Source organism: Ochotona curzoniae, unplaced genomic scaffold (assembly GCF_017591425.1).
Source record: "Ochotona curzoniae isolate NIBS_2020 unplaced genomic scaffold, NIBS_Ocur_1.0 patch361, whole genome shotgun sequence".
In the NCBI taxonomy this organism is placed as follows: domain Eukaryota; kingdom Metazoa; phylum Chordata; class Mammalia; order Lagomorpha; family Ochotonidae; genus Ochotona; species Ochotona curzoniae.
The window spans coordinates 902,032-929,199 of record NW_024466930.1 but is presented as its reverse complement, the minus strand read 5'-3'; the positions used below and the strand labels follow the sequence as shown (position 1 = coordinate 929,199).

Genomic DNA, 27,168 nt, shown 5'->3' with positions numbered 1-27,168 from the left:
TGGAGCAGTGGGAACACAAACTGGTGCCCATAAGGGATCCTGACACTTGAACGGGGAGGATTAGCCATTGAGCCGGCCACAACTTGCTTTTTAAGGGGGCAGGGTGGCAGCAGAGGGAAGAGTAGGAGCCTTGGCACCTGATCTCCAGCAAGAGATCAAGAGAAATACGGCAAAGAGCCGAACCGGAGAAGAAAAGCAACTTGATAAAATACAGGTCAAGAAGGGCGTGTTTCAATAGCAGAGGGCCTCCCACATGCGAAATTTTCCTCTCAGGAGCCCACGAGGCTCGGGCTGAGGGGTGACAGGGGCGACCACATCTCTTCACCCACTTCAGACGAGAAGCGGCAGCCCAAACTCACCAAACGCTTCACGATCCAACGCAGCAGGGCCCACGCGCGGGCCCACCCGGGCCTGGCGCCGCCGGCGGACGACGCGCGGGGGAGCGCGGCGCGGCCAGTGCGCGTGCGTAGGCGGCCAGCTTCGGCGTCGTTCCCCAACCGTCTGCAGGTCGCCGGGTGGATCTCGCGTTATGGCCCCGGTATTCCGGTCTCACTGCTCCGATGACGGCCCGGGCTGTCGGCGACGGTCGCGTCGCAGCTCGTCCGGGAGCCCGCCCGCCGAGCAGGCGGGACGTTCCCCTCGGGGCGGCAGCTGGCGGGGTCGTGTGGGCCTCAGGCCTTGGTGGGGAGAAGCGGGTCCCGGCGCTCTTTCCCTCCTCAACCGCTCCGACTCTCGAGAACGGCCCCCAGGGCTCCACAGCTGTGCCTTCTCGTCTTCAGCCTGCCAGGGCAGGTACCACCAGCACCACCGTCACCACCACTTGGCCGGCGACCGGCAGTGGGACGAGGACTTCGAGAAGGAGGAGGAGGAGCGCTTCCGGCAGAGGAGGCTGAAGGAGAGAGAGAGGATTGGGGAGCTGGGAGCCCCTGAGGTGTGGGGTCTGTCTCCCAAGTCGCCTGAACCGGATTCTGATGAACAGAGCCCAGACGAAGAAGAGCAGGTGAAGAGGCAGAAGAGCAGCAGTTCAGACTCCACCTGTAAGGAAAGAAGGAAGAAGACTAGTCGCTCGAAAAACAAGAAAAAAAGAAAGAAAGAGACCAAAAGGAAACACAGAAACTATTCTGGTACAAGTGACAGTAATTTAGACTCCGACGAAAGTTCCAGCGCTGCGGATGGTAAAAAGAGAACCAAAAAAGCCAAGAAGAAACAGAAGAAAAAACAGAAAGTCAAGAAAAACAAGAAAAAGAAGAGGTTGAAAAAAGAATACAGTAACTCAAGCGGTAAAGATTCAGAGGAGGAGTTGCCCGAAGACATCTGGATTTCACATTCCAAGATTGTAAATACCTTGGATTTAATAGGTCCGGAAGCCCCTATAATCCATTCATCTCAGGATGAAAAACCTTTGAATTATGGCCGTGCTCTTCTTCCTGGCGAAGGTGCGGCCATGGCTGAGTATGTGAAAGCAGGAAAGCGAATCCCGAGAAGAGGTGAAATTGGATTAACAAGCGAAGAGATTGCTTCGTTTGAATGCTCAGGTTATGTCATGAGTGGTAGCAGGCATCGGCGAATGGAGGCCGTGCGGCTGCGGAAAGAGAACCAGATCTACAGTGCCGATGAGAAAAGAGCCCTTGCATCCTTCAACCAAGAAGAGAGACGGAAGAGAGAGAACAAGATTCTAGCTAGCTTTCGGGAGATGGTATACAGAAAGACTAAAGGGAAAGATGACAAGGGTTTGGTTTATGCACAGCAGGACTTTAAGCAATAGTTTTACAAGGCCAAAACTGTATTGAAAGACTTTATAATGCCATCTCTTGTTTAATGGATCCCTCAGGAAAAAAAATCTGCTTTGGGGGATTTTATTTATTTATTTATTTATTTATTTATTTATTTATTTATTTATTTATTTATTATATCACTGTTTATTCTAACAGTAATATATGTGCATGGTTTTAAAGATATTCAAATATTACAGGAGGAAAGTTAGTAAAAAGTCAATCTTTAATCCCAGTCCCAGATTCCTTTCCCCCAAACAAATATCTTTTTTGGAGCCTTCCATATCCCTAGTTGTGTTTATAGGCAAGTATTTATGTTGTGGAGGACAGCAGTGTTAAACTGAAGTGCTTCCTCCTCCCCTGTATTCTCAGTTGTTTCTTGGATATCTTCATAGTCTGATGTTGCCAATCACCCGTGCAGCGAGGACAGAAAGAACCTCAGGAAGAACAAGAGTTTAGTTGTAATTAGCCGATTGAGTTTCAAAAAGCAGATTTATTAGCTTATAACTGAGAAGTCTTTGGGGGGAGGACAGATTTTCTAAATATCTTTAATAGGAATTTGGATTCTTTCTCCACTTTCCTTCACCATGGGTTGTCTTTCTCAAGTAGGTTTCTCTTTGGAGACAGCTGGTGATGACTGAAATGATTTGGTCCCTGACATCCGTGTGAGACCTAGATTGAGTTCCTGGATCCTAGGCCTGGCCAAGCTCAGGCAGGAGAGTTTGGGGAGTAAACCAGCGGTCAGGAGCTGGTTGTACTTTTTCCCCTTAAATTTTTATTTGAATGGTGAGAGTGACAGAGATCTTCCATTTGCTGGATCATTTGAAAGTTAGTTGGCTGAGAGTTTCAACAGGAAGCAAGATTACATTGTAGCAACAGTGTACTCTGTGGCACTGCAAGGCTGCCCCAGGATGAGAGCTCTTTCATAGTTTCTCATTATTTTTGTCTGCCTATCAAATAAATAAATGAGTAAGACATACAAGGAAAGAAATGACCACCAAACCTCCTGAGTTTGGTTATACTTTTCCTAGTCTACCTTTAAATAGAGAAATAAGAATCCAGAGGTTCAGACCAAAATTATGTTGATTTCAAAGCTACTCAAAAAGTATGCTGTTGCCCCAGTAATAGAATGGCCTGCAGCACCAGAATGGGTAGATAAATGAAAATAAGGGTAATATTGAGTAAGGAGAATAGACAATCCGAATACCCGTTATAGTTTTGAGGGTTTTTATTTAAACTACATAAAGTCAAAATTTTCTTGGAAGAAAAAAAAAATCTTCATCCTGACCACCAGAAGCAATATCCTAAAGGAAAAGGACATAGGATATATTCCTAAATAGAGATGAGTCTTCCAAAGAGTTGATTTGGGCCACATTGTCTAACAAGAGGAAGAAAAAAAATAAGAAAACAGAGGGAGTGATTGGTAGAGCTCATGAAAGGAAGTTGCAACTGGCACCGATGGACTGCCAGAACCGGTTCTAGGAAATACTGTAGAGTGAGTACCATTTGTGGACGAGGCCATGGTCGTAGCTCACTGATACCTCCATAGATCTGGAGATTTTATTTCCAAACTTTTGAATAACCTTCTTTTCAAGGTCCAAGACACTGTGCCGGTAATCCCCACAGATCTGAGGGTGAGAGAGTGGCATTCTAGAATCTGTCAGGACATTGTGATGTAGAAAGCCACCTTAACCTCACTGGAACACACCAGCTTGGGGAATGGGAACAGTGGTGAAGACCATGGTGTTACAAATGTGTGTTTAGAAACAAACCACACCACACTATATACAGGGACTGACTCCTCGATTTCTTAAATACGTCTTCGTGGTATCTTCCATCAACACATGTATAATTTTTATATATAAGTATTTTTCACAGTTATTTGCCTTTGGATTTGTTCTTGTGGGTGCTGTTTGATATAGCCTAAAAGGATTTCTTTGTTGGGAAAAAGGTACAAGCTAAAAAGATACCTTTGTTTGGAAAAAGATCCATCTGAGAAATTGTGATTTCTAAGTAAGCAAAAATTAATGTTGACTTTCTCCCACTGAAAAATAAAATATATAACAAAATAAAATATAGTACATGTAATTCCTAGAGCAAGAAAAAAAAAAAAGCCTGTGACAGTTCTGTTGCTGTTCCACAGGGGTCTAGCCAGTGGATTTGTCTTAAAAGAGGTTTTGACATTTGGAATCTGATTTCAGATCACTTTTGTCTCAGGGAAGCCAATAAAGTTAAAACTTTTCCTTTGAAATGTGTGGTTCTTGAGTGACAGAACACCCCCCCCCCCATTTTGGGTTATGCTTAGATTTCAGAATCATTTTATTCTTAAGATTAATTAAAATTAATTAAAATTTTTCTTAAATTTATTCCTTGATTAAAATTAATTTATACTTAATTCTGCTAAGAACACACATCTGGTGCAGATGGTAAGTTGGTATGAGGCTTGGGAAGTCCACATTCCATTCTACCTAGATTCGTTTCCTGGCTTTGATTCCAACTCCAGCTTCTACTATTGCACACCCTGGGAGCCCAGCTGGTGCCTCAAGCACCTGGTTTCCTTCCACCCATTTAGGAGACCTGATTTGAGTTCTGAACTCCTGGCTGCACTTCAGCCTAATGCAATCCTAACTTGTACTGGTGCGTGGGGTGAAGGGCGAGTTAACCCGTTGATGGAGGATCTCTCTTAGTCTCTGTTTCTCTTTCAATTAAATGAAAAAATAGATATATATAGGTGATTCTAGCAAATAGTTAAGCAGAACAAACCACTAGAGTCACACAGAGTTTCATTCAGTGCTGAAAACTAGTCCAAGAAAGCAAACTATTATCACTCTTGCTGATCATATTTATGAATTTGGTAAGACATCAATGTTCTCTTATAATGTTATTTTTTATGGAATTATTTGAAATAATACTTTACCAGATATAAGAATAATGCTTTACCAGATATAAGAATTTCCTTTTGAATTAGCGTTGCATGGTATGTTTTTCCCTTTGTTTTCTTTTTAGGTTCTTTTTTTGGTGCTGCCCATGTGACAGACCTGGGTTGGGTTTCTGACTTTCTGCTTCTTCCAGATCTACCCCTGGCCATCATGGGCATTTGTGGAATGAGCCAGCAGATAAGAAATCTCTTTCAAACAAAATAAATATGTATTTTAAAAGATTTATTGGAAATTCAAGTTTACAGAGAAGCAGAGACAGAAAGATCTTCCATCCACTGGTTCATACCCCAAGTGGCTATAACAGCCAGAGCTGAGCTGATCTGAAGCCAGGAACCAGGAACTTCTTCCAGATCTCCCATGTAGGTGCAGGGTCCCAAGGCTTTGGGCCATCCTCTACTGCTTTCTCAGGACACAAGTAGGGAGCTGGTAGGGAAGTGGAACAAGTGAGATATGAACCATATGGTATCCCAGTGCATGAAAGGTGAAGACTTTAGCCATTAGACTACTGCGCCAGGCCCATTAACTATTGGCTGCTTTTATCCCAATAGTGGTTTTCTCCCAGCTGATATGTAGGCCAATCAGGCCAAGCTGCAGTGCCCACCATTGAGTGCCAGGACTGGGGACTGGCCATATCAGGCTAGGCCACAATACCTGCCAACACAGGGGAACTTGGGGAACTCTTCCCACATGAGAGCTGGGGCTGGGGGTGGTCCAGGACAGGCTGGGCTGTGACACCTGTTGGCATATGTGTGAGGCAAATCAGGGGAGGTGGGCCAGGCTGGGTTAGTAAACAACACACACTCGCATAAGTGAGACCCAGGATAGCGTGCAGGCCAGGACGGGTTGGATTAGATCACCTGTCAGTTCACATGAGGGCTGGGAGTAGACTAGACTGTGTTAGGCTACTGCATCCCATGGCAAGAGCTGGGATGGAGGATGGGCTGGGCTGAGCCAGGCTGTTGTATCTTTTGGAAAATGTCAGGACTGGGGACAGGGCATCTCAGACCAGGCTACAGTATCTGCTGGCATGTACAAGACATGGGGCTGGACAGGGCCTGCTTGGGGAACTTCAGGGATTCCTCGCTGAACCATTGTTAGCATTAGTGAGCATGACAGCTGGGTCTGTGGACGGGCAGGTCAGGACAGGACAGTCTAGCCTAGGTTGCTGTAGTTTCTGGTGCATATGAGAGCCAGAATGGGTGTGAGTTAGCCGTGCCAGATTACAACACTCTCTGGCAAGTACCAGGATTAGGTACAAATCATGTCAGCCTGGATCACAGTAATCCCTGGCAGATGCAACATCCAGGGCTGGGAGCAGGTCTGGAAGAGGAATTGTGGGCAGTCTCTTGCTGTGCTGCAGCTCTTGCTATTGAGCATGAGATCCAGGGCTGAGGGCAGGTCTGGTTAGTATAGGTAGTAGCATCCATTTGCATATGTGTGGGCTGGGTCTGGAGGTGGGTTCTGCTGTGCTGAGCCACAGCTCCCATCGATGTGCACAAGAGCTAGATGGGATTCAGGACCAACTAGGGTAGGCTGTGGTACATGCTGGTGCAACACAAAAATTGGGGCTGGGCATGCGCCTGGTGGGGGTTATTACAGGTTGCCCCAGCTAGATCATGGTATCTGTTGGTGTGTTTGAGGCTCTGGACTGTGGTGGACTGGGCTGGGCCTGATTGGGTTGCAGCACCCATCAGTTTGCTTAGGGGATGGGTCTGGAGACATAGCTGACCAGGCAGCTGCATCTGCTGGTATTTGCATTGGTTGGTGCAGCTGACAGACCAAACCTAAACCTACACTGGCTGACCCACAAAAGAGTCAAGTCTGAGGTCACTTCAGATGAGGTTTCTTGGGGGGAATCCCCAGCTAGACCACTGGACTCAAACCCCAGTCACAGGGAGAATCACAATATATGTGGTCTGATCGTGGGGTGCATTGTCGGGACTGAGCCTCCTCAGTTGCTGATGCCTGTCTACTGGACAGCATGCCTAGATGCACGTGGGAGACCTGAGTAACAATTTGTCTAGGCCAGCAGGGGATGTTGAATGCCTCATCAGAGGATGGGAAACAGAACAGGTCGGACAACACTCTCAGATAAGCTTTGCAACATGTTCCAGGGTCTGTGGATGCACTAAGGTGAATTTGATCAACCAATAGACCATGGAAAGATTTGTTCAGAAAGATTTGCAAAGAAGCCTTGACATCTCAAAACTATCAGAACCATTCAAGTAACACCCTTGGAACACTCTTTACCATGTCAGGGTCTCCAAGCCATCATCTAATAACTGTCTCTCTAGCCCCAGGTGCTGATGTAAGGTGATATCAAGGGGTTGCTTCCTCCCCTTCCCCACTGGAGACAGAGGAAGAAACTAAAACATTTGTCCCACCCTCCTTTTTCCATACTTTGGCCCTCCCCACCCTAATTGGAGGCCCACATAAGCATGCATGGCTGTCAACTATGCAGTGGCTTGGACACAAACTAGCACACATATGGGATGTTGGCACAGCAGGTGCCAACATTAACCTATTAAACCACTGCACAGCTCCTCACTCCCTTTTAAAATTAAATTTACTTAGAGTTTATTGCCTGTATAATTTTTGGGAAAAAGCTTTCCTTTAGAAATAGAAAGATAGGGCCCGGGGCGGTGGCGCAAGTGGTTAAGTCCTCGCCTTGCACGCCCGGGATCCCATATGGGTGCCGGTCCTAATCCCGGCAGCCCCGCTTCCCTTCCAGCTCCCTGCCTGTGGCCTGGGAAGGCAGTTGAGGACGGCCCAAGGCTTTGGGACCCTGCACCCGCGTGGGAGACCCGGAAGAGGCTCCTGGCTTCGGATCGGCATAGTATCGACCCGTTGCGGTTCACTTGGGGAGTGAATCATCGGATGGAAGATCTTCCTCTCTGTATATCCGCCTTTCCAATAAAAAATAATAAAAATAAATCTTAAAAAAAAAAAAAGAAATAGAAAGATAAAGCCAGATAAAAGTTGATACTTCAAGAAAGAGTATTAATTTCTAACTGGTAAAATGCATTGATAAGATTTGTTAGGCTAACACAAATATTTAACTTCTTAATATTTGTGGTAATTACATTAAAATATGTATTTATTTTTATTGGAAAGGCAGATCCACAGAGAAAAGAGAGAGAAAGGCCTTCCCTGAGCTGCTTCATTCCCCAAATGGCTAAGCCGATCTGAAGCCAGGAGCCAGAAGCCTCTTCTGGATCTCCACATGGGTACAGGGTCCCAAGGCTCTGAGCCATCCTCCACTGCTTTCCCAGGCCACAAGCAGGAGCTGGATGGGACATGAACTGCCGTCCATATGTGAGGTAGGCGTTTGCAAGGGCTCTGTAGAACTTATTTTGATAAAGTGATGTCTGCTAAAATATTCTCCGGTAAAACTTCATTCTTATACTGTTACTGATTATTCTTTGTACAGTAGTAGACAGACTTAATTTTGTTTTACCTTAAAACCTCCATTCCAAATACATGTTCCTTGTTCAATTTGAGTTTTAAAATACTTTGCACTTGTTTTTACCAGTATTTGATATTTTCCATTTCTTTAATTATGAAGGGATGTGAAGGATCTACTTTATTTATTGGGAGACATCCAAGTGAGAGAAATGTCAGCTGTTTGTGAGAGCATTCAAGGAGTTAGCTTAGTTTCACATGAATATAATAAATGTCTATTTTAAAATGCATTAACACAGCCTAAGCTGGCATTGCCCACGCCCTCCCCAGACAAACGTGGCCCGCCTTAGCCCCCTCTGCAGGTCGGTACAGCACACCATCGAGCCAAGGTCCTCCCGCATTCCTAGAGCGGGAACGAAAGTGCGACGGGGAGGGAGCGCGCACGGTCGGCGAAGCGCTGCTGGGTGTTGGAGAACGTGGGTCTCCGGCTGCAGCCCGTGGCTGGGTGAGTGCTGAGCGGGTCCGGGGCTGCGGTGGAGCCACTACCTGGAACGCGGGGGAACAGCTACATCCCCGCGGCTGGAGAGAAGCCTGCGCGTTCCTGGTGGCCGTGCGTGGTGAGGGCAGGGTCCAAGGAGGGAGGAGTCGATGCTGCGGCCTTTGATGCAGATGAGACTGTAGTTAACGGTACAGCCCTTTGCTGCTTTTCTTCTATTGCGTGCAGCTTAAAACGTAGCACTAGGGCTCGCCGACCTTTGTGGAAATTTAAAGCAGATAAAAAGATCCGTGTAGCCTTTTGGAGCGTGAGTTCAGCAGGTGGAGGTGACAGCGAGGGCAAAGGTCCTGAAGCCGGAGTTTGTTGGCCGTGTTGGAGAAACAATCGGGAGGAAGGGTGCTTCTCAGGAGACGGCTCACGTAGATAGGGATTAGCGGCACGGTCCAAGAGCTGCAAGCTCAATGGGCAGGCTGGTGATGCGTGAGACCCAAGTTCAGCTCTGGGCAAGCCGGAACACCTGAAACCCCGGAAAGCTTAGGGTTTAGTTCTCTGCCGAAGGCCGGTAGGTTAAGACCCTGGTACCGCTGATGTTCCAATTTGCGTCTGGAAGCGATGAAAAACCTTGATGCCTCCTTCTGAGGTCACTAAGCAGGAAGAATTCTGTCTTAACCAGGTAGAAGAGCGTTATTATATTTTACTCAGACCACCCAACCGGATGATGCCTGCTTTTTACTCAGTCTCCAGTCTACCAATCTGAATGTTAATCTCATCCAAGAACTCTGTCATAGAAACATAGACAAAATTAATCATCACAATAGCACATGTTTATTTTTTGGCTAACCGTCAGTACTTTTTCACTTCTGTTAAGAATGGTCTGACAGAAATATCAGCGGTGGAGTGTTAAATACTCCTATTTAACAACAAGACTTATTTGGAGGTCCTCCTTGCAACCCTCCTTGCCAACATACTCACTGACTTGAAAACAAGTGTCTAATAATTTAAGGTGCTCTTTTGTTGAAGGTCTAATGAGTTACTCTCAAGAGTAATTCAAACCGAGAGTGCTAACTGCCAGTGTTTCAAGTGCTCAGTGCAAGAGATGGTGGCAGAATTCACTGGATTCATTTTAGACGTGTTGGGGTTGAGAAATTTCTAGAGAGTATCCATTATGAGACAGGTAGAAGAAAATACAAGTCAGGCATTCAAGATCCCTGGCCTAAAGATGTTCATTGTAGTCACAGACATATTATCTGCTGAAGGCCATCAGAAGATTTATGCAGCCTGAGGTGGAACAAGAAGTATGTGAACTGGGAGTCTTGGAACGGAAGCTTCCCAAGGTTGGTGCTGCACGACCAAGTCTGTGGTTAGCAAAACAAAAGCCATACAGCCATGCTGTTTGACGAAGTTCACTGTTGACAGAGTCAAGCCGTAGAGAGAGCGAGCTCAAAGAGTTTGCACACTTGGAGGTCCAGTCTCTCTCCTCTCTCACATTCCACGGTAATCTCTTGGTGACCCTGAAGACATGTCAGCATCAATGCTGGCAGTATTTTCACTGAGAGTAAAAGCTGCAGGGCGAGCTTGTGGGGAGAGTTCCCTAGGCTACCCCTTCAACTTGTGGTCTTTATCTTATCTCTTCCCACCTCTCTCCTTCTGTTTGGCATCTTACTTTGAGAGTAATCTTTCCTCACTCGGGTTTTCTGCTGTCAACCTGGCTGTTGCCCTCATCCCATTCACAAACTGTCTCCACAGAGATCGCTAATGGTATCCATGCTTTGGAATACAGTGGGTCTTCAATTAATCCACTTTTTTAGAACGTTTCACATTCTTGAGTGCTGTCTTGTTTTTTAGATTTATTTGTTTTTTAGATGTATTTTAAAATTTTTATTGGAAAGTCAGATGAGACAGAGAGGAAGATGTTTCCTCTGCTGATGAAATCCCCGGGCAGCTGGAGCTGAGCTGATTCGAAGCTAGGAGCCTGGAGTCTCTTCCTGGTCTCCCACAAGGGTTGCAGGGTCCCAAGGCTTTGGGCCGTCCTCGACTGCTTTCCCAGGCCACAAACAGGGAGCTGGATGGGAAGCAGGACTGCCAGGATTAGAACCAGACTTTAGCCACTAGGCTACTGCGCCAGGCCCGAATGTTGTTTTCTTAAATTGTACTTACAAATTAATGAATTCCTTCTGTTTTTACACCTATTATTTAATCTATTGTAAAACTTCTGTGAATTAGCTGTTATCTTTATTTTACAAATGAGTCTATGAAGTCAGTAATTTGCCTTGGGTTGCACAGCCTGTAAATGACAGGTTTGGGAGAGCCCATGTCTCTCCAAGGCCCACAAACTTTTACCACTCTATATTCACAGAAGTAAGCCTGCAGGGTCCCAAGTCCTTGGGCCACCCTTTGCTGCATTCCTAGGCCATAAACAGGGAGCTGGATGGGATGCACCCACATGGGAGACCTGGAAGAAACTCCTAGCTCCTAGCTTCAGATCAGCTCAGTCCTGGCCGTTGTGGCCACTTGGACAGTATATAAGCAGATGGAAAATCTCTCTGTCTCTCCTTCTCTGCATAAATCTCATCTGCCTTTCTAATAAAAATAAATAAATATTAAAAAATGTTTGGGGGCCCGGTGCGGTGGCGCAGTGGTTAAGGTCCTCGTCTTGCACGCCCGGAATCCCAATTGGGCGCTGGTACTACTCCCAGCAGCCCCGCTTCCCATCCAGCTCCCTGCCTGTGGCCCGGGAAAGCAGTCGAGGACGGTCCAAGGCTTTGGGACCCTGGACCCACATGGGAGATCCAGAAGAGGCTCCTGGCTTCGGATCGGCATAGTATCGGCCGTTGTGCTCACTTGGGGAGTGAATCATCGGATGGAAGATCTTCCTCTCTGTCTCTCCTCTCTGTATATCCGCCTTTCCAATAAAAATAAAAATAAATCTTTGAAATTTTTTTTAATTTAAATTTAAAAATAATCATAAAAATAGAAGTCATCCTGCGTGTCCTCTGGATGCTGCATACTTGTGCATCTCTCGCCCTCTCACGAGGCTTCTCTCACCATTACCAGATAGAGCTACCTGGTAGGCGGAATGTACCACTGTTCTGAACTGAGACTCAGCAGGCCTACACCTGCTGTTGGCGGTGACGTGCTGCAAAGGTAGCTCTGCACTCTGCCAGCCGCCTGGGCATACCTTGATGTGACACTTGAACCTCTGAACTGCAGATGCATATTTAATTAAGGTTGTTTTTTTTTTTTAAAAAAAGATGTATTTATTTTTATTACAAAGTCAGATATACAGAGAGGAGGAGAGATAGACAGCAAAATCTTCCGTCCGATGATTCACTCCCCAAGTAACCACAACGGCTAATGCTATGCTGATTCGAAGCCGGGAACCAGGAACCTCTTCTGGGTCTCCCACGCGGGGGCAGGGTCCCAAAGCTTTGGGCCGTCCTCGACTGCTTTCCCAGGCCACTAGCAGGGAGCTGGATGGGAAGTGGGGCTGCTGGGATTAAAACCGGAGCCCATCTGGGATCCCAGCGCATTCAAGGTGAGGACTTTAGCGGCTAGGCTAAACACTGCTGGGCCTTTTTTTTTTTTTTCTTAAGCAGGGAAATTAATGAATAGTTTTACATTCTTTTAGTTAATTTTGATCCCTGCTTTAATGAATGTATAAGTGGTTACATTTCTTTTTTTCTTAATGTTTTGAGAATTTAAAATCTTAGAAGTTGTAAGAACAATTCATACCATCCTGTGGTAGCCATACCTCATGTACTCTCTTCACCTCTACCCATTTCCCTCCTCCCCAATACACTTGAGAATAATTTTTTTCATGCATCTGATGAGGTTATAAATGTGTTCTCTCATGACCTAGCACCATTGTCCCACCTGAGGAGATTGCCTAACAGGAGTTGGCAACCTTTTTCTGTAAAGGCAGCATGCAGAATGGTTCTGTAAATGCTCTCATGGACACCAGTCACCTGTGGATTACCGTGTAAAGCAGATGTATGTTATTTAATGAATGGGACTAGCTAGATTCCTGAAAATGAATAGAAAACATCAGGCTTTGGGCTTAACTGAGTCTGCTGCACTGTGGATTGTTTCTCTCATTCACATTATTCATTTGCATGTTTCTAAATTCTTCAAAAATACTTGTTCCTTTTTTTTTAAATGTAAGACCCAGATTTCACACTTTGTGTTGGGTGTCTCTTAAATCTAGAATAGAAACTTTCCCGCGTCTTCCTTTTGTTTTTATGAAATTAATTGTTTTGAGGAGTTTATGCCTATTGTAAGTGAGCCCCTGCACCCATGTGAAGGATCCAAAAGAAGCTCCTGGCTCCTGGCTTCAGACTAGTGAGCTCTGGTCATTGTGGCCATTTAGGCAATGAACCAGCAGATGAAAGATCTCTCTGGCTCTCCTTCTTTCTTTATAACTTTGCTTTTCAAAAAAAAAGAAAATTTTGTTCCCCTTCTCTAACTCAGTGGTGTTAGTAATCACGTATGGCCTTTGACTCATTTATTTCAAGGACTGCAAAATGATGAGTTTTCACATTCATCTTTCCTGCCTTGTTAGCTGGGAATCATCAGTAAAACTGAGTTTTCTTATTGTGTGTCTGTGTTTAGGAATGATTGTTTCAGAGGGAGAGAGAACCAAAGGAGACTGTGGAGAATGTGAAAAACCAAGAGGGGCTTTTTGCCATGGTCACTGTTGTTGCTGTTTCTGTTCTCCGATTCTTGACCTTACGTTTTTAGGAGGAACCCTGAGGATACAGAAACAAGACTGTTCTCCCAAACAGAACGCAAACTGAGGCTGAGAATGGCAACAGCATTGGCGAGTGCCCTGTCCCTGGTGCCTCTGAACCTGAAGAAGGAGGGGCTTCAGGCAGTGAGGGAGGAGCATAACTCCACCCAGGAACAAGGATTCAAGCCACAAGGAAATAGCAGAGGCCTCAAACCAGAGCTGTTGTGCAGACAATTCAGACAGCTGCGTTATGAAGAGACTGCAGGACCTCGGGAAGCGCTGAGCCGGCTCCGGGAGCTCTGCCGACGGTGGCTGCGGCCTGAGACCCACAGCAAGGAGCAGATCCTGGAGCTGCTGGTGCTTGAGCAGTTCCTGGCCATTCTACCCAAGGAACTGCAGGCCCACGTGCAGGAGCATCAGGCAGAGAGCGGGGAGGACATGGTTGTTGTGCTGGAGGATTTGCAACTGGAACGTGGCAAAACAGGACGACAGGTGGTAAGGGGCAGATGTGTTCTTTTTCCAGGGAGACAAAAGTTAAGCTTCTGACTGGGTAGGTGGACATGAGCTTAGCAGTGACAGGAAACTCACTAAGCTTTGCTCCAGTGTCTTTCTAGAATGCGTGTTCATCTCTGTAGGTCTTAACTCAGTCTTACCTGCTTTGGACTGGGAAGACATTGCATCCAGATTCCCACCCTCTTGCCTGTGCCCCTCTGGAATGTCTCTTTGTTTCCTCTTCTAAGATTGAAATGTTTTTTTCTGAACAGCAGTTTCATAACCAGTTTAATTATCCCTGTACGTACCTGATTGTGCCTAGGTTCCAGACCACACAAAGAAACAGAAAATAGTTGCGGAGGAGGCAGCTCCTGTAACTTCAGTACAGGAGTGGCAGGTGCAGCCCGAGCGTGAAGCTCCAAAGCCCAAGAAGGAGAAGGGTAAGAGTTGAATTGTATCTTTTCTGCATGCGAGATGTAGAGCAGTGTGCAGTTTCCTTTGAGACCCTACTCAGCACCGTGTCTTGCTCTTGTTGTGAATCGTGTTTTTGGAAGTGTAACTTACATACAGTAAAATGAACTCTTTGTAAGTGTACAGGACAGTGAGTTTTCACAAGCATAAAATGACTATGACTGTTCAGTCTGCAATACCATTAGGATATAAAAGATTTTCATTACCCTAAACATGTTAGTTGAACGAAACACAAGGAAAAGCTAGAAGGGAAACTGAAATGTTACCTCGTTCTTTCTTTTCTAAATGTTGGAGTAAATAAAGAATGTAATCCTAGTTTCTCATCCAAGGTGAATAATCCCACTCAGGCATTTCATTATTCATTCTTTTCTTTTTTTAAAAAGATTTATTTATTTTTATTACAAAGTCAGATGTACAAAGAGGAGGAGAGACAGAGGGGAAGATCTTCCGTTTGATGATTGACTCCCCAAGTGACCACAATGGCTAGTGTTACGCCGATCCAAAGCTAGGAGCCAGGAACTTCCTCTAGGTCTCCCACACGGGTGCAGGGTCCCAAGGCTTTGGGCCGTCCTCAACTGCTTTCCCAGGCCACAAGCAGGGAGCTGGATGGGAAGTGGAGCTGCTGGGATTAGAACTGGTGCCCATATGGGATGCCGGGTGTGTTCAAGGTGAGGACTTTAGCCACTAGGCCATCGTGCTGGGACCATTCATTCTTTTCTTATCCCCTTCAAGTTATTATAAATTGCACTGCCTTTCATTTCTGAATGATACCTGGATTTTTTTGATGGTTGCTATTGGACTGTGTTGCTGAAATCCGTCTCTCTAATTTCTGGTGTATATATATATTATAACTAACATCTATATTTCTGATATATGTATATTATTTTTTTTTTAGTCCAATCTAATCCTTGCTTCCCTTTTTTGTTATTTGGCTTTGAGTCATCTTGATATTTCCAATAAAAGTAGTTTACCTCCTGTTCATTCTGCATCAGTAAAACAGATTTAATAATGCCTTCCCCCCCTCCTTAAAACTCTCTTTTCATGATCTGGGGGCTGTTATTCTGTTATTCTTTCAACTTGTTCAGTATTTGAGTACTTTGATTATAAAAAAAGAAAAGAGAGGAAACAAGTCAGCACTTGCCATGACTCCCAGTGCCCGTGAACGAAAGGCTGTAATGGCACATCCCAACACATCTGAAGGCTCCCCTCTCGGTCTCATGTCTAGCAACACCATCAACTTAGTCTAATTTTCTTGAGGTTTTACCATTGATGATTCTACATCCTGGGAAATTTCTGAATTCTAGACAATTTCATTAGTTACTCACCCCGTGCCCACCTGCTCACATTGAGTGTTCCCACTATGCTGAGCCCCTTCCCATTTACTATTTTCTCCTTGCTGTTCCTTCTGAGTCTCTCCTGCCTTCTTTCTTCTAACTGGAACACGTTTTCTTCATTCATCCTAACTCCTGCTCATTGGTTATGGTCAATCTTAGATATCACTTTGTCTATCCTTGTCTCAGTGTCCCAAGTCTTAACCAACTTTTGCTGCTGTAGGTCAAAGATCTCTTCTGTCACAGAACTGATCACATTTTATCATAATTTATGGTTTACTTTGTTTGATTTCCCTGCCAGATTAAGAGGTCAGAGGCTTTGTTTAGCTTCCTGAGCTTGCTGTAATCCCTGGCTTAAAATAGACACTCAATAACTTGTCTTGAGTTAGTGGCTGATTTTGTATGTAAAGCCATCCGTTATGTATGATTTACTCTTCCCTCTAAGGTTTCTCTCCTTCTGGAAGCCTTCTGTGTAAAATTGATGAAAGAAAAGCAACCCCTCTTTTCTTAAATAACATTGCAGAAATAAATTAATGTGAGGCACAGCGCATCTCTGCGCAAATAAAAAGAAAGAAGAAAGAAATGAATTTATGGCATATAATTAATTATAGGAATGTACTTTAAATACCAAAAGTAATGCAATGTAGTATAATTTTTAAAGTATCCTTTACCTTCTTATGTTATTAAAAATGTTGTTTTATATTCAAAGTTTAAGTTCTTTTTGGTTTCCATCCCTCTCTCTTATTTAAACATGGCATTATGTTAGTGCTGGAAAAATCTGTTCCTTTCCATTTCGCTTCCTCCCTCCCTGCATTTTGTCTTCTTCATTCTGTTGCAGAGGGCTTTTACACACAGTGCCTTACTTAATCTCCCCACTCCCTGTATGTGACTTGACTTTCTCTAAAGCCTTCTTACTACTCCCTTCATGTTCACTTTTACTTTTTAGCTTTCAATCATGATTAACATAAATACTAACCACCACAACATTTTTTATGTTGTACCACACGGCTTGATTTAAATATACCCCTCCTAATTTTAGATTCCTGTCCTCAGGAACCAGAAAGTAAGTCATTGGTGGTATATATTTAATGTTTCAGGTCCAGAGACAATGATTGACAATGGGGAACTTATTATAGTGACAGACTCTGGTAGAAGAATTGAATCTTCTGGGAAAACATCCAAGCCCACTGAAGCTCGTGATGAGGACTCTAACTTGGAAAGGCAACAAGCCCAGCCTAAGGAGAAGGCCGACCATCAGATCTCAGGATGTGGGGAAGCGTCCGCCCAGCAGCGTTTGGATATGACTGAACACGAGAGTGCTCCCATGGGAGAAAAGCTGTGTGAGTCTCAAGTTTGTCAGAGTTCTAGTCCTAGTGGACATCAGAAAATCCTTTCGGGAAAGAAAAGTCACCAGTGTCAGCAGTGTGGAAAAGTTTTTCAGAGGAGTTCTCACCTTGTCAGACATCAGAAAATCCATCTTGGTGAGAAACCCTATCAGTGCAAGGAGTGTGGAAATGTCTTCAGCCAGAACGCGGGTCTTTTGGAACATCTCAGAATCCATACTGGAGAGAAGCCTTATCTCTGTATCCACTGTGGAAAGAACTTTCGGCGCAGCTCTCACCTTAACCGACACCAGAGAATTCACAGTCAGGAGGAGCCCTGTGAGTGCAAGGAGTGCGGAAAAACCTTCAGCCAGGCCCTGCTCCTCACTCACCATCAGAGAACCCACAGTCACGCCAAAAGCCACCAGTGTAACGAGTGTGGGAAAGCTTTCAGTTTGACCTCTGATCTCATTCGACACCATAGGATTCACACTGGAGAAAAACCTTTCAAGTGCACCATATGCCAGAAAGCCTTCCGACTAAACTCACACCTCTCCCAGCATGTAAGAATCCACAATAAGGAGAAGCCCTATGAGTGCAGCAAATGTGGACAGGCCTTCAAGCAGAAGTCAGGTCTTTTTCAACATCAGAAGTACCACCACAAACGGGCTTGAGGAGGTGTCCTGTCCTAGTGGAACGTCAGAGCAGACACATGGGCAACCAGCATTTTAGGGAAAGTTACTCTGACCAACCCTGAGAATTCTTGGGGACCACGTCCCCCTCCACTGTTTTCCTTGACATCAGCTTTGTACAGCAGTAATGTCATTCGAGGTGACACTGTGGCACCAAAGTTAAACAGCATCCTCTGTAAACAGAACTTCTCAGAGGCTTTGACATGATGAACACGTGAGTATGTATTTCCAGACAGTACAGAAACTTGGGACCGAGATTTCAAGTCAGCAGATTATACGTTTATAGGTTTATGTGTAACAAGAGCAAGTTAATATTTTTGCATATGTTGTAGTAACTGATTCCTATAAAATTGACCTAGCGATATTTAGAAAGATTCCACTCTCAAAGGTACAAGTTAATGGGAACATTTTACTCTGCAGATTTCACCCTTCCTTCCTGCTGGCCTTCCCCCTTCCTTTGTACACAATTGCTGGTCAACTACAGAGTGTGTCCTCAGGGTTAGTGTCATGTTATTTTACCATTTCCTATCCCTTTGCATCCCTGCCACATTATCTCATTGACTCAAGTTACAGCAAAGTTTTACTTAGACTATGGAAGAAATTTCATGAGACTTTTGAATGAACTGTCCTAAATTAATGCAAGTAGCAACTATCTTACCTGGTGACTCCAGTGCCAGTAGAGAGGCTGTTTTATTGGCACTATTCCATAATTGGTGAAAGAACCTAGACTTTTTTTTCTTTAATACTGATGATACAATTTCAAAATTTACTTGTTTAGAAAGTCTATGAAGTTGAAATAATAAAGTCAATTTAAAGATGAGATTATGTTCTTTTATATGAGTGCCAGAATGTCATGGTAAAGATGAAAAACAGTTTAGGAGAGTTCACTCCCAAAGACATCACCAACATAATAGATATCACTTGCTGATTGGTACTGTTGCAATAATGGCAGGTAGAGTCTGTCTCATCCCCAAGAAATGTGGCAGATTTTTCTTTGTGTCCAGTTCCTTTAGAAACAGCACCACTGGGCCTAGTGCAGTAGCATAATGGTTAAGGTCCTTGCCTTGAATGCACCAGGATCCCATATGGGCACCGATTCTAATATCGGCGGCCCCGCTTCCCGTCTGGCTCCCCGCTTGTGGCCTGGGAATGCTGTCGAGGACAGCCCAAGGCTTTGGGACTCTGCACCCCTGTGGGAGACCCAGAGGAGCTCCTGGCTCTTGGCTCCTGGCTTTGGATTGGCTCAGCTCCAGCCGTTGCGCTCACTTGGGGAGTGAACCATCGGATGGAAGATCTTTCTCTCGGTCCCTCCTTCCCTCTGTATATCCGCCTTTCTTTCCAACTTCAAAGCCTTAGAAGATAAATTAAAGTCAGTTCAGTGGACACAACCAGAAAGGGAGATGTTGCAGCAGAGTCTTCTACTAATCAGGCCTTTCTGTGGGTAGCATACTGTCATATCCAAATCCAAGGTGGACTGGAACATCTCATGTTTACCATAACCTACTTAGGCTCATGTTTAAAAAAAATCAATAAAATGAGAGAACTTGTCATTACTGCAGTTTATAGAAAGGGACAGGTGTCTGAAATAGTGGCTAGGATGCAGCTTAGGTCACCCACATCCCATGCCAGCTCTACTTCCAATTTCAATTCCCAGCTAATGCAGACGATAGGCGGCAGTAAATGATGGCTCAACTACCTTGGTTCCTGTCAGCTGTATAAGAGATCTGGATTGCAGTTTGAGCTCCTGGCTTCAGCATGGTCCAGCTCTGGTTGTCATTGGCATTTGAAGAATGAATCAGCAGATGCAAGAGCTCTGTCTTTATGGTTAATAAAAATAAATAAGTAGGGCTGGCTTTGTGGTACAGTAGGTTAAGCTACCATCTGCAGCCCACTATCCCATACGGGCACTGGTTCACATCCCGGCTGCTACACTTCTGACCTGTCTTCCTGCTAATGGGCTGGGAAACCAAGTGTCTGGGTTCCTGCCACCCATGTGGAAGATCTAGATGAAGCTTTTGGCTTCGACCTTGTGCCAGCCCTGTCTGTTGTGGCCATTTGGGTAGTGAACCAGTGAATGGAAGACCCCTCCCTCTTTCTGCAATTTTGACTTTAAAATAAGTATATCTTTAAATAAGTTTTCTAAAGTAGTATAGAAAAAATGGGGGGAAAATCACATAATTGTCCATTATATAGTATCTTCTAAAATTCCTTATAAAAAGATTTAGTTATTTTTATTGAGAAAGTAGATTTACAGAAAGGAAACAGAGGAAGAGAAAGAGCTTCCATGTGCTAGTTCACTTCCAAGGTAGCCTCAATGGCCAGAGCTGAGCCAATCCGAAGCCAGGAGCTTCTTAAGGGTCTCCCACACAGGTGCAGGGTCCCAGGGTTTTGGGCCATCTTTGACTACTTTCCCAGGCCACAATCAGGGAGCTGGAAGGAAGTGGAGCAGCCAACACATGAACCAGCCTCATCCGGGATCCTGGCACATGCAAGGTGAGGACTTTAGCCACTAGGCTACTGTACCAGGCACCAAAAATGAACTTTCAAAAAATTGTCTAAGGGGGTCCAGAAAAAACTCTGAGCTCCAGCTTCAGACCAGCTCAGCTCTTGCCAATGCTGCCATTTGTGAAGTGAATCAGTGGACAGAAGATCTTTGTGTCTCTCCCTCTTTTACTGTAATTCTGACTTCCAAGTAAAAATAAATAAATCTTAAAAGGGGTAAACTTTGTTTAGTGAAGTTTTAAGTTCCCAATAAAATTGAAGAGGTAATATGAAAATTCTCTCCATACCTCCTGCTCCCACATATGCATAGACTTGTTAAATTGAAATAAACAAATATTCATAGCTATATTATAACAGGTAACATTTGTGATCTCACAAGGTGTAGGAAGTTGTTCCTCTGAGCAAGCAGGCTGGCTTCTCTGCCATGGAGACCAAGTAGCTGCTCCTTAATTCAATTATCACACCTCGTGGAAGGTAGCATCGGACCATCCCACAGGTAGGGGCTCTGTCCCACATATCTGGCCCCATAAGAGACCACCTTTTTTTTCTTACATAATTCTTTTTAATTGTTAAATACTTCTGAGTACAGTTTGTGTGTGTGTGTGTGTGTGTGTGTGTGATTACTAAAGCGCTTATAAATCTCAATTTAATGGTAGATTTTTTTTCCCCACACTAATATCATAATTTTTTCCCCTGTATCTGGGGTCGGGAGAAACAAAGGGAGAAGCATGACCCAGCCTCCCACCCCTCCGCCCTGTCCCCAATGTGGGCCATGCTCTGAGGGTCCTGTTCAAGCAGTTTTGATAGTTCAACAGTTCTGAATTGCTGTCAATCTCGCCGTTCCAATTGCGATGAAATCTTTTCAGAATCCACTGGCTGACATAGTCTCTTCATGGTTGGGGTTCTGAGATCAGCAGTTCAGTTGGAGGGATCTCCAAAGAAACTTTGTCTGAGGTGATCCCAGATCTGATTCTTTTTTTTTTTAAAGATTTATTTTTATTATTATTATTATTTTTTATTGGAAAGGCGGATATACAAAGAGGAGAGACAGAGAGGAAGATCTTCTGTCCAATGATTCACTCCCCAAGTGAGCGCAACGGTCGATGTCCGAAGCCAGGAGCCTCTTCTGGGTCTCCCACACGGGTGCAGGGTCCCAAAGCTTTGGGCCGTCCTCAACTGCTTTCCTGGGCCACAGGCAGGGAGCTGGATGGGAAATGGGGCTGCCAGGATTAGAACTGGCTCCCATATGGGATCCCGGGTGTGCAAGGCGAGGACCTTAACCACTGCGCCACCGTGCCGGGCCCTCAGAAGTGATTCTTGAGTGTGCTTGCCGGTATAGAGTCTGACACAGTCCATCATCCCAATCAGCTTATGCACATGCTGGTCGTTTCAGTTGCTGGGTCAGTTCTGTTTCCAGCCTTGTCTTGCACGTGAACCAATGGGTGTTGTAGTCCAGCCCGATCCTGTCCACTTCATACTCGGCCCTCATGTAAACCAGTGGGAGCTGCAGCCTAGTCAGGGCGACTCCCTATAACCCCCACCAGGCCTGCCCCTACCATGGTTCCAGTGCATACCAGTATGTACAGCAGATTTATTCAGTCTGTCCCAATCCCATTTAGCTCTCATACATGTAAGAGACCAGTTCTAAGTGTTTTCTGACCAGCTGGCAACATGGAGTTTTCTTAGATTCAATTAATTTGTTATGATGGCTCACAAAACTCTGGAAACATTGTATCTAGATATTCCAGTTTGTCGTACAGTGCTTTTTTTTTTTTTTAAGATTTACTTACTTTATTGGAAAGGCAGATTTACAGAGAAGAGAGGCAGAGATCATTCATTCACTGATTCATGCCCCAAGTAGTCGAGGCTGAGCTGACCCAAGTGACTGAGTCTGAGCTGACCCAAAGCCAGGAGCCAGGAGCTTCCCCCAGGTCTCCCCTGTGAGTACAGGATCCAAAGGTTTTGGGCCATCCTTGACTGCTTTCCCAGGCCACAGTCAGGGAACTGGATGGGAAGTGGAGCAGCCGGGATACAAACCAGCGCCCATATGGGATCCCAGCACATGCAAGGCAAGGACTTTAGCCAGTAGGCTACCATGCTGGGCCCTGTACAGAGTGTTTTAAAACCGTGCCGGGGGCCCGGCGTGGTGGCGCAAGTGGTTAAAGGTCCTCGCCTTGCACGCCCGGGATCCCATATGGGCGCCGGTTCTAATCCCGGCAGCCCCGCTTCCCTTCCAGCTCCCTGCCTGTGGCCTGGGAAAGCAGTCGAGGACGGCCCAAAGCCTTGGGACCCTGCACCCGCGTGGGAGACCCAGAAGAGGCTCCTGGCTCCGTTGCGCTCACTTGGGGAGTGAATCATCAGACGGAAGATCTTCCTGTCTCTCCTCTCTGTATATCCGCCTTTCCAATAAAAATAAATCTTTTAAAGAAAAAACCGTGCCGGGCCCTGTACATAGTGTTTTAAGGAGTCAACTAAGCATTCATGGGGAGATATATACAACCGGCTCTGGAGTGACCTCAGGTGCAGGAGCCTCCATCCTTTGAGGCCACATACTCAGGTGTTCTTGTTCACCTTTCAGCAAACTTCCATGTGTTCTGCTGTCCAGAGTTCTCTGAGTTTCCTCCACCAGAGCTGCACTGTTTATTTATTTGTTTAGTATTGGAAAGGCAGTGTCATAGAGAGAAAAGGAGAAACAGAAAGAGATCTTCCATCTGCTGATTGTGGCCAAATGGCCACAATTGCGGGAGCTGAACAGATCTGCAGCCAGAAGCCAGCTTTTCTGGATCTCCTACGTGGCTGCAGGGGCCCAAGGACTTGGACTCTGTTACTGTTCAGGGAGCTGAATGGAAAGTGGCACTGGACTCAAACCAGTGCCCATATGGGATGCCAGCACTTCAAGTGGAGGCTTAGCTTGCAATGTCTCACAATGACCCCTAGATTTGAACATTTGTTAACAATTAATGAATCTTGGGCCTGGTGTGGTAGCCTAGTGGTTCAAGTCCTCGCCTTGCACATGCTGGGATCCCATATGGGCACCGGTTCATGTCCTGGCTGCTCTGCTTTCCATCCAGCTCCCTTCTTGTGGCCTGGGAAAGAGGCAGAGGACAGCCCCAAGCCTTGGGAAATCTGGAAGAAGCTCCAGTTAAATAAACAAACAAACAAACAAATAAATAAATCTTTAAAAAACCAATTGATAAACCTTTATTGATGTATCATCACTAAATATCATTGTCTACATTAATCCTTAGTCTTGAGGTACATTTTATCAGTTTGGGCAAATACATGATAAAGATTATCCACCATTGGAGTTACAGTGATTTTTAAAAAAGATTTATTTATTTTTATTGGAAAGGCAGATATACAAAGAGGAGGAGAGGCAGAGAAGAACACCTTCTGTCTATTGATTCACTCCCCTAACAACCACAACATCCAGAGCTGTGCTGATCCGAAGCCAGGAGTCCAGATCCTCCTCAGGGTCTCCCATGCAGGGACAGGGTCCCAAGGCTGTGAGCTGTCCTCATCTGCTTTCCCAGGCCACAAGCAGGGAGCTGGATGCACCAAGATTAGAACCGGCACCCATATGGGATCCCAGTGCGTGCAAGGTGTGCAAGGCAAGGTCCTTAGCTGCTAGGCCACCATGCCAGGCTCAGTGTCAGTGTTTTTAAAATAATTCACTGAACTTCACCTAATTACCTCTCTCTGCTCAGTAACCTTGAACCTTTTCTGTCCCATACTTTCACCTTTTCAAAAATGTCACTTTGTTGAAATGATACACTACTTAGTATTTTTAAAATTTATTTAAAATGTGTTCTTATTTTATTTAATTTTCAAAATTATTTGCATAGTTGAGAGGGATGCACACCCATGTGGGTCTCCAATTAGAGTGGGGAGGGTGGAGGCAGGGAGGAAGATGAGTGATGCAGGAAGACAATTCCATAGGAGGACAATGAGGAACCTTAGTGCTGTTGGTGTAAAGCTATAACCAGCTATAATGCTCTGATGAAGCTCCAAGAACTCAGGGAAAGGATCCTGAAGCAGCTGGAATGGAAAAACACGGGCACAGGAACTTCCTAATCCTCAATTTTTTGATAACAGATTAAAGAGAGGTGTTTCTTCTAGCGTATCCTGTTTAATTATTAGTAGCCTGCTAGAAGAACACATTGTTTGCTGATTCATACTGATTGACTGCCCTTGCATGCTAGCACCTAAACCACAGCTTGTTTCAGACCCTCTTTCTTTACACCTACATAACCCTCAGTCTTTTCAAGTTTTTGCTGAATGAACTTTGTCTGTTGACCACCATTCAGTAGTTCATGTGTGTAATTATCAGCTCTGTGCACCAAATCATTTGCTGCTGGATAGCAAACGGGTGAGACAAAGGTTTTAATTTTTTTTTCTCCTGTGTTTGCAGGGGGGAAACTCCTTGCTCAGACTGTATCAGCATCCCGGGATATGGTACAGTTATTTGATCATGCCTTTGAGACCCTGATTTGAGAAAGAGTGTTCTGAGGGTGTTATTTGAGTGGTTTTGATAGTTCTGAGATATCAGCACCAAGGTTGAGAAAATCTTTCCAAGGTCTAATGTTTGATCAAGTCCACCCCAATATGCACCCACAAACACAGAAACATTGCAAAGTTTGGCCAGGAGAGTTGTCCAACATGTTTTGCTTTCCATCTTCTGGTGAGGCAGCTAAAACCCTCTGCTGGCTTAGATGAGCTGGTTGTCATGTTCTGGGCATGCTGTCCACTACACAGGCATCAGCAACTGAGGAGGCTCAGTCCTGACAGTGCACCCCAAGATCAGACCACATATATTGTGACTCCCTGTGACTGGGGTTTGAGTCCAGTGGTCAAGTTGGTGAGTCCCCCAAGAAACTTTACCTGAGGTGACCTTAGACTTGACTCAGTGTAGGTTCAAGTTTGGTCTGTCAGCTGCACCAGCCAACACACACTCCAATGGATGCAGGTGCCTGATCAGTCCTTTCCTCAGCCCCGTGTCCCATGCAAACTGTTTGAAGCTAAGCCCTAGCCTAGCCCAGCCTGCCACAGGCACAGTCTTCACATACACACCAAGAAGTGCCATGGCTTAGTTAGGGCAACTCCCAATAACCCCTACCAGGACTGCCCTAAACCCAGCTTTTGTATGTGCCAGCATATTCTGTGGCCTAGCTTATCTGTCTTGCATCCTGCCTGGCTCTGATGTACACCCATGCTCAACCAACCATCCCCAAATCCAGCCCACACATATGTCAGTGGATCCTGCTGCCCTTCCCAGCCTGGCCTTGGTGCTCATGCCCACGAATGGGAGCTGCAGCCAAGCAGGTGGACGCACCCAGTTCCCCTACCAGGCCTGATTCCAGCCCTAGACCTTGTGCCTGCCAGGGGGTGCTGTGGTCCAGCCTGACAAAACTCACACCTACTTCCAGCACTTGCCAGCCAGCTGGTGCTGCAGCCTAGCCCTGTTGCCTCACACCCATTTTAGCTTTTGTGCATGCCAGTGGTTGTGGCAGCTAGCTCAGCCTTGCCCACCTCCAGATCGACCCATCCTCAGTCCCAGCTTTCACACAGTGGAAGCAGCAGACCAGCAAGGGAGTCCTGAAGTATCCTAACCAGTCCAGTTCCCAGTTCTTGCTCAAACCACTAGGTGCTACAGCCCAGTATGTGGTGGCTTTCCCCAGTACTAGCTCTTAATGGCAGATGCAGCAGCTTTGTGCAGCCTGGCTCACTCCCAGCCCCAGTCCTTATGCTAACTACCAGGTGTTTCAATCCAATCCAGCCTGGCCTGTGTCCCATCCTGCCTGTCACTCATGCTAGTATGTCCTGTGGACTGGCCAAACCCAATCTTCCCCTAGGCCCAGCTCACACCTGTGCCGATGGGTGTTGCAGCTCAGTCTAACATGGTCAGCCCCTAGTTCTGGCACTCACTGGCAGGTACTGCAGCCTAATCTGACTGACCCATACTGATTCTGGCTCTCACTGGTGGGTGCTATAGCCTCATCCATCCCGACCCACTCTCAGATCTGGCTTTCATGCTGTGGTTTAGCCTGGCCTATCCACACCTGTTCTGATTCTCAGTATCCTCTGTGGGTACTAGAGCTTAGCCCAGTCTGGCCCATCCCCAAACCCAGGCCACATACATGTCAATTGGTGCTACAGCATTGACCAGCTGAATCAACCACCAACCCTGGTTCTGACACGAACCAGTAGGAGCTGTAGTCTAGCAAGGGAGCCTTCAGAGTTCCCCTACCAAGAGTGTTCTCAGTCCAGAACCTTGTGCATGCTGGGTGCTTCAAATCAGCCTGGCATGGCCTACCCCCATCTCAGCTCTTGCTGATGGGTTTTGCCCACACCCTGTCCTGGCTCTTTTGTGTTCCAGCGAGTGCCAGGGCCTGGTGTGATCACAGACCTGATCCACACAGTGCTGGGGAGTGCTGCAGTTTTGCCTGCGCTGGCCTGTCCTGAGTTGAGGCTATTCTGCTCTCCAGCAGAAGCTATGGTCTAGTGGGCATTCCCCAGTTCCCCTACCCAGCCTGCTCCCAGCCCAAGATTTCATGTGTGCCAGTGCGTGACACTGCTTGGCATGGTCTGCCTTCAGTTCTGGCCTTTGCATGAGCTGGCCCAGTCCAGCCCCCTTCTAGCCCTAGCTTCTATGAGTGTTAGGTGGGTTCCAAAGTCCAGCCTGGTTCAGCCAGTCACTGTCCCCAATTGTCTGCATAAACTAGGGGGTGGGGAGCTGCATTTCCACAAAGGTAAGCCCATAATTTTCCTACAGAATCTGTTCCCAGCTCCAACACATTCGAAAGATTTGTTCCAGCATTTGCATGTACCAAGGGGGCAGCCAACGATGCTATTTAGCCCAGCCCATGTCTCCCATGTGGGTGAGTGCCTTGGTTTGACCCAGACATGCCCTCTGGTTTTTCCCTTCTAAGCCACTACATCCCACTCCTACCTGTGAGTGTAATGACTGGTCCATGGAGGACCCCAGAAATCATTCCTCCCCTGTCAAACATGCCTTCAGCTGCT

General features: G+C 45.9%; 2 protein-coding genes across 3 annotated transcripts; both read left to right on the top strand.

Moving 5' to 3' along the window:
• The first annotated feature begins 529 nt into the window (after nucleotides 1-529).
• Nucleotides 530-1,765, top strand: LOC121167351 (NKAP-like protein). Its single transcript, XM_040996804.1, has one exon. The coding sequence runs from the start codon at nucleotides 530-532 to the stop codon at nucleotides 1,763-1,765; it is 1,236 nt and encodes a 411-aa protein (XP_040852738.1).
• Nucleotides 1,766-13,382: 11,617 nt separating this feature from the next.
• LOC121167301 (zinc finger and SCAN domain-containing protein 26-like) lies at nucleotides 13,383-17,702 on the top strand. 2 transcript variants are annotated; one of them, XM_040996750.1, is made up of 3 exons: nucleotides 13,383-13,827; nucleotides 14,150-14,267; nucleotides 16,727-17,702. In XM_040996750.1, the coding sequence occupies exons 1-3, from the start codon at nucleotides 13,411-13,413 to the stop codon at nucleotides 17,623-17,625; spliced, it is 1,434 nt and encodes a 477-aa protein (XP_040852684.1). In that variant the 5' UTR covers nucleotides 13,383-13,410; the 3' UTR covers nucleotides 17,626-17,702. The 2 variants fall into 2 exon arrangements, with proteins under 2 accessions (XP_040852684.1, XP_040852683.1); XM_040996749.1 differs by having other exon boundaries at nucleotides 13,383-13,830.
• Nucleotides 17,703-27,168: the final 9,466 nt, after the last annotated feature.

Bases quoted from the DNA above. Each gene is read 5' to 3' on its own strand.
- LOC121167351 (XM_040996804.1), top strand. From the start codon at position 530: ATGGCCCCGGTATTCCGGTCTCACTGCTCCGATGACGGCCCGGGCTGT.
- LOC121167301 (XM_040996749.1), top strand. From the start codon at position 13,411: ATGGCAACAGCATTGGCGAGTGCCCTGTCCCTGGTGCCTCTGAACCTG. The intron at 13,831-14,149 runs GTAAGGGGCAGA...GATTGTGCCTAG, and splicing joins GCAAAACAGGACGACAGGTG to GTTCCAGACCACACAAAGAA. The intron at 14,268-16,726 runs GTAAGAGTTGAA...TTAATGTTTCAG, and splicing joins AAAGCCCAAGAAGGAGAAGG to GTCCAGAGACAATGATTGAC.